Raw genomic sequence first — 6791 nt, 5'->3', positions numbered from 1 at the left:
TCTCTAATTTGGTTAAATTTTACTAATTACAGTTCAATATATCACCAAATGAAGATTCTCCATTTTTTTTTACTGCTTCAACTTCTAAGAATCAACCAATTACGAACCCCGTGTCAAAAGCCTAATCCTTTTAAACAAGTGTGTAGGGTTTAATCAAGGCATATGATGTCCATACTTTTTAAGATATAAATTTATTCTCTAATCATCCGTTGTGCGGATGTCTCTCCATTAAACTTTCTAAATGACCCCTGTAGCGAGCTTTAGGCCGATGACTCCCAAATTAGATGATTTTAGGGCATCAGATTTTAAACTCTTTCAGACTTAATCACTTGAGTCATAAATGCTACGAAGAGATGATTCATAATGATATTATTAACATTGTTCTCATTAGGATCCTTTTTTTTCTTTTTTTGCAGTAATTAGTGCAATGCCCCTTATTAAACACCTGTTCTCGAAAATTGACTTTTAACTTAAGGTTTTTACCCAATTTTCATCCTATTAGTCTCAAACAATCATCACAAAAAATTAGCATACACGACATCCACATTCATCTTCAAGTTTCTTTGCAACACTGCAATCATCCAAATATCCTAGGTTTGGTTTAAGGGTACAATGATGTTTAATGGTTGCTTGGATTTAGCATCTAAGTGCTCTAATCCAACCTACAAACATGGATCAACCTGTTCATGTACAATGCCACAATCAACTCACATGCATGAATACTTTTCGTTTCACATGAATAAGCAAAAGCTTAACTCAAACACAACTTATCCACAATTCATAAATCGTTGCATGTTCTCAATAATGTACATCATTGCAGGTAAGGTATCTAACTCATACAAGCATGCAAAACAAGATTTTTTTAGTTGCATACAAATCACAAAAGACTAAAAAATAAAAAAAATCAGGCAATTAGACAATTATTTTTCACCCCCAAACTTAAACTAAACATTATCCCAAACGTAAAATTTAAAAGAGAAGAAGGAGAACTTCCCTGAATTGTTTGAATTAACCACAATGATTTGGTGCTATGATGTTGATTTTGATGAATGGTTCTTCTAGCTTTTTCTCCCAAACTCGAGATTTATCTTGTTTTTTCCTTGTCAGTGTTGGTTGAAGTGTTTCACAATGCCATGTTCTTGAAAAGTCAAAGTTTAGATATTAAACATATGGAACAAGTGGTACCTAGCTCAAACATCTAATAACGAACTTGATTACTCAAAGAACTAAGGGGAAATGGGACATGGCTGACGAATTCCTAAATAAACTCTAAAATAAAATAAACTATTCTATAATAAAAAATAGAATAAATAAAAAAAAGAAAGCTTAGGTTGCCTCTTAAGAAGCACTTCTTTAACGTCATTAGCTTGACATAATCAAGGTGTCTACTTTGGATCTTCAGGTGACACATCTATCTCATTTTTGAACTTTACCCTCGGCTTTGTATTCTACTTCACTGTAGCATGGCCAACAAAATTAGGTGATTTTAACCCTGGTGTAGCCTTCAAAACCTCTTTGTGGTTTGACAATGTTTGAAGGTTTTAGAAGCTTATTCACATAGCTTTCTTTTCTATCATGTGGATCAACTTCTTGAGCTAAGATGAAATCCACCGCTTTCTTGGCCCCTGAGTATTTACCAGTACATACTTCCCTTGCTAGGTAACTGGTTGCCATGTTCTGCACTAGCGAATCATAGAATATTTCCTCTTTTCCTCTATTACCTGCAACTACTTCAACTTATTGGATCATATTGCGAGTGTTAACTTTTTCTTGAGGCTTCTCTACTTGATGGATGTTGAAACTTGCTCTTCATTAACCTGCAGTGTGAACTTTCTTTCCTGGACATCAATCAATGTTCTTCCAGTAGCCAAGAAAGGTCGACTAAAAATCAATGGTACTTTTTCATCCTCCTCCATATCCAACACCGCAAAGTCTACTGGAAAGATGAACTTATTGGCCTTCACAAATACATTGGGATATATAATTGATTCATTTGCTAGTTGCAAGGTAAGGGTTATGGATTTCACTTCTCCAAGACACAACATTTTGAACATTGATAAGGGCATCAAGTTAACGCTAGCGCCAAGGTCACACCGTGCTATATTAAATGTGATCCTACCAATATTGCAAAGAATGTTAAAGTTTCCTGGATCTTTCAATTTCAGAGAGAGCTTTTTCTATAGAATGGCACTACACTCTTCTGTCAGCTTAACTGATGCGAACCCCGTAGCAATGGAAGCTACGAAACCCACAACGAGATTGATGCGGAATCCAAGAACGCCAATACTAACTCGGTTTTGGATCTTGAACCCCAAGAATTGAACCAAGAAACCCTAGATTAGCGAAGAACCTAAAACCCCTTGAATTACAACTAAAAGAACCCACAATCCAATTGATTAGAACGCCACAAGAAGTTGATTCTTGATAAATTCCAAGATTGTTCAAGAAGAACAATAAATTGAAATAATAAATTTCTCTCTCTATAATATTAATTCAAAAGTCAAAGTTCAAAGGTGTTACAATGAAAAGTAATCTCCTATTTATACTAAGGAATAAAAACGTCCAAAACCATCAAATTATTGTAATAATTTGATTTCATAAGAATTCTATTGAAACTAGGAAATTCGGCCAAAAATAGAAAATTCGCCAATTTTTTGACTTGTGCGGCCGCATGGTGTAAATCCATGAGGTCTCATGGTTCATCAAGAAAAACAATTTTTATTTTCGGTATTCATGTGTACGGTCGCATGGAGTTTTGCCTGTGCGGCTGCATGTGTTGTTTTCTGCTTTCGCTTTCGTCGCTTGATAACAAATTGATCCAAGTCGATTCGGCCTTCGACCCGAACATGAAAGTTGCTCCATTTTGAGTCCCGAACATGGTTCCATCAATGGTTTCTTGAACGAGCAATCCCATCGTTTGTTTCACTTGCTTTTCCCTTGATCGCGTCATTGGTCCACCATCAACTATTAACGGGTCTTGTCTCGCACTTGCCTTCGTCGGGCTCGACTCCTGAATCATATCATCCCCTCCCTCTTCAAAAGGATTCATCCTCGAATCTAAACCTGCATCAAACAGAGAGAGATCAGATACATTAAAAGTAGCCGAAACATTGTACTCACCTGGTAAATCCACTTTGTATGCATTGTCATTGATCCTCTCGATGATTTGAAACGGTCCATCGCCTCGTGGTTGCAATTTTGACTTCCTCTCTTCTAGAAAATGCTCTTTTCTGAAATGCACCCAAACCCAATCTCCAGGCTCAAATGTAGCGCGTATTCTTCCTTTATTTGCTTTTGATGCAATCATCTTTCCTTTCTCTTCGATCTGCATCCTGACCTTTTCATGGAGTGTTTTCACCATCTCGACTTTTCGTTTCCCATCCAAGCTACCTCGTTCATACACAAGCAAAGGCATTCAATCCATAGGTATTAGTGGATTAAAACCATAAACAATTTCAAAAGGAGAAAAAGAAGTAGTAGAATGTGTAGCTCGATTATATGCAAACTCTATAAACGGTAAACACTCTTCCCATGATTTTAGATTTTTATTGATCACTGTCTTAAGTAGTTGAGTCATAGTTCGATTAACTACCTCAGTTTGTCCATTTGTTTGTGGGTGACAAGTTGTAGAAAATAATAACTTAGTTCCTAACTTACTCCACAGAACACGCCAAAAATGACTCAAAAACTTCATGTCCCTATCAGACACTATACTTTTAGGTACTCCATGTAAACGTACTATTTCCCTAAAGAAAAAGTCTGCAATATTGGTAGCATCGTCCGTTTTATGACATGGTATGAAGTGCGCCATCTTACTAAACATATCAACCACTACAAATATTGAATCCTGACCCCTCTTTGTCCTAGGCAAACCTAACACAAAGTCCATAGATATGTCTACCCAAGGTTCATACAGGCAAAGAAGTATACAAACCATGGGGTTGAACTTTAGACTTAGCCTTTTTACAAGTTATGCACTTTCCACATATTTGTTCTACGTCATGTCGCATTTTAGGCCAATAAAAATGTTCCCTTAACATGTCTAAAGTCTTTTGAACCCCGAAGTGTCCCATTAAACCACCCCATATGCTTCCCTTACCAATAATTCACGCAGAGAATAATTAGGAATGCATAACTTATCTTTCCTAAACAAATATCTTTCATGCCTATAGAATTTATCAAATGCACCTTTGTCACATTAAACATAAATACTAGAAAAATCACAATCAGATTCATACATGCCCTTAATATGTTCGAAACCAAGTAATTTAGTACTTAATGAATTTAAAAGCACGTACCTTCGAGACAATGCATCAGCAACTATATTTTCATTACCTTGTTTGTACTTGATGACGTAGGGAAATGTCTCGATAAACTCCACCCATCTCGCATGTCTTTTGTTCAACTTACCTTGACCTCGTAAATGCTTTAAAGATTCATGATCGGTGTGTATCACGAATTTCTTTGGCCATAAGTAGTGCTGCCAAGTCTCTAATGCTTGAACAAGTGAATACAGCTCCTTATCATATGTCGGATAATTCAATGCTGCCCCACTCAACTTTTCGCTAAAGTAAGCAATAGGTCTCCTTTGCTGCATTAACACTGCTCCTATACCTATTCCTGATGCATCACACTCAACCTCGAATGTTTTATCAAAATTTGGTAATGCCAAAACAGGTGCTTTACATAGCTTATCCTTAATTGTGTTAAATGCAATTTCTTGAGATTCTCCCTAATGAAAACCTACACTTTTCTTTACTATTTCAGTCAAAGGTGTGGTGATGGTGCTAAAATCTCTTACAAATCACCTATAAAAACTAGCCAATCCATGAAAACTCCTAACTTCAGTTATAGTCTTAGGTGTTGGCCATTCTTTTATAGCTTTTATCTTTTCTTCATCGACTTCCACCCCATTAGCACTAACCACAAATCCTAGGAAAACAACTCTATCCATGCAAAATGTGCACTTTTTGAAATTAGCATATAGTTGTTCCTTTCGCAACACAACAAGGACACAATTTAAATGTTCTAAATGCTCATCTACGTTTTTGCTATAGATTAAGATGTCATCAAAATAAACTACAACAAATTTCCCAATAAAAGCACGCAAAACATGGTTCATTAAACGCATAAAAGTGCTCGATGCATTAGTGAGTCCAAACGGCATAACTAACCATTCATACAATCGATACTTAGTCTTAAACGCCGTTTTCCATTCATCACCCTCCCGTATGTGAATTTGATGATACCCACTTTTAAGATCAATCTTACTAAAAATGAAAGCACCATGCAGCTCATCAAGCATATCATCTAGCCTAGGTATTGGGTGACGATACTTTACCGTGATATTGTTGATAACTCGGCAATCCACGCACATTTTCCAAGTCCCGTCCTTCTTAGGGACTAGCAAAACAGGTACATCACATGGACTCATGCTCTCCCTAACATAACCTTTGCTCATCAACTCCTCCACTTGGCTTTGAAGTTCCTTTGTCTCCTCGGGATTGCTTCGGTAAGCTGGTCGATTCGGTATGACAGCTCCGGGTACAAAGTCAATTTGGTGCTCGATGCCTCTGATTGGTGGCAATCCACTTGGCATCACCTTAGGAAACACATCGTCGAACTCCTGCAATAAAGACTTAACCAAACTAGGGAGGAATGTGTTAGAATCCTCGAAATTGAGGAGGGACTCCTTGTACACTAACAATATCATTTGTCTATTATTGCTCATAGCCTTTTTCAACTCACTCTCTTTTGCATAGAAGTTAACCTTTGGCTTTTCTCTCCGCTCAGCTGACTCTTTTTCTCTCCTCTCAACTGACTCTTTTTCTCTCCGCTCATGTGGCTTCTCTCTCTTTTCTCCACTCTCAACCACCTTACTATTTTCTCTCTTATTGATGGTTTCACTAATGCCTCTCCTTTTTCCTGACTCTTATTTTCTCGTCTTCCTCACTTTTCAGCTTGATTTGATCTCCATACACTTGTGCTGGTGTTAATGGCGCAAGAGTAATAGTCTTCCCATCCTTGACAAAGCTATAACGATTCCTATATCCATCATGTGTGACCCTTCTATCATATTGCCATGGTCTTCCTAACAAGATATGACCCACATGCATAGGCACACATCTAAGATATGACCCACATGCATAGGCACCACATCATATACTACTTTGTCACTATAACTTCCAATTGAGAAATTAATTAAAACTCTTTTATTCACCCTAACTTCCCCACTTTCATTCAACCATTGCAACTTATAAGGCCTAGGGTGTCTTAACAATGCTAGTCCTAATTTCTCAACTAAAGTTGTGCTAGCTACATTCGTGCAACTCCCACCATCAATAATCATACTATATACCTTATCGTTGATGTTACAACGTGTGTGGAATATATTTTCTCGCTGCTGCTGCTCCGAATCATCCACTTTGACTTGAGTGTTAAGAGCTCTCCTTGACACCAACGATTCCCCAACAGCAAACTCCAAATTTTCTTCTTCTTCAACGTCCTCCAATGCAAGCATGTCCTCAAACTCTCCTTCACTTTCACTCACCACCTCTCCATTATCCAACAACACCATTACTCGTTTATTTGGGCATTGAGAAGTAATGTGCCCTGACCCCAAGCATCTGAAACACTTGATGTCTCGATTCCTTGATGGTTATGAATCTGTTTTTGGTGCTGTTTTGCTAGCACTTTCTTCTTTCCCCTTCTGCCACCCATTCCTACCTTTAGGTACGTCTTGATCACATTTTTTGTTGTTGTTCCACCCTGGCTTCCAAGATGGATTAACA

General features: G+C 37.5%; 1 protein-coding gene across 1 annotated transcript in view; it reads right to left on the bottom strand.

Moving 5' to 3' along the window:
• Nucleotides 1-1781: 1781 nt before the first annotated feature.
• The window catches only part of LOC111392873, a 6550-nt gene continuing 1540 nt past the window's right edge, over nucleotides 1782-6791 (bottom strand). Inside the window, exon 2 of the mRNA XM_023018274.1 lies at nucleotides 1782-2115. Within this exon, the coding sequence (XP_022874042.1) occupies nucleotides 1782-2115 (334 nt within the window). The remainder of the gene's footprint in view (nucleotides 2116-6791) is intronic.

Source organism: Olea europaea, unplaced genomic scaffold, assembly GCF_002742605.1.
Source record: "Olea europaea var. sylvestris unplaced genomic scaffold, O_europaea_v1 scaffold992, whole genome shotgun sequence".
In the NCBI taxonomy this organism is placed as follows: Eukaryota; Viridiplantae; Streptophyta; class Magnoliopsida; order Lamiales; family Oleaceae; genus Olea; species Olea europaea.
Note: the sequence above shows the minus strand (reverse complement) of the source record. Positions and strands in the feature narration are given on the sequence as shown.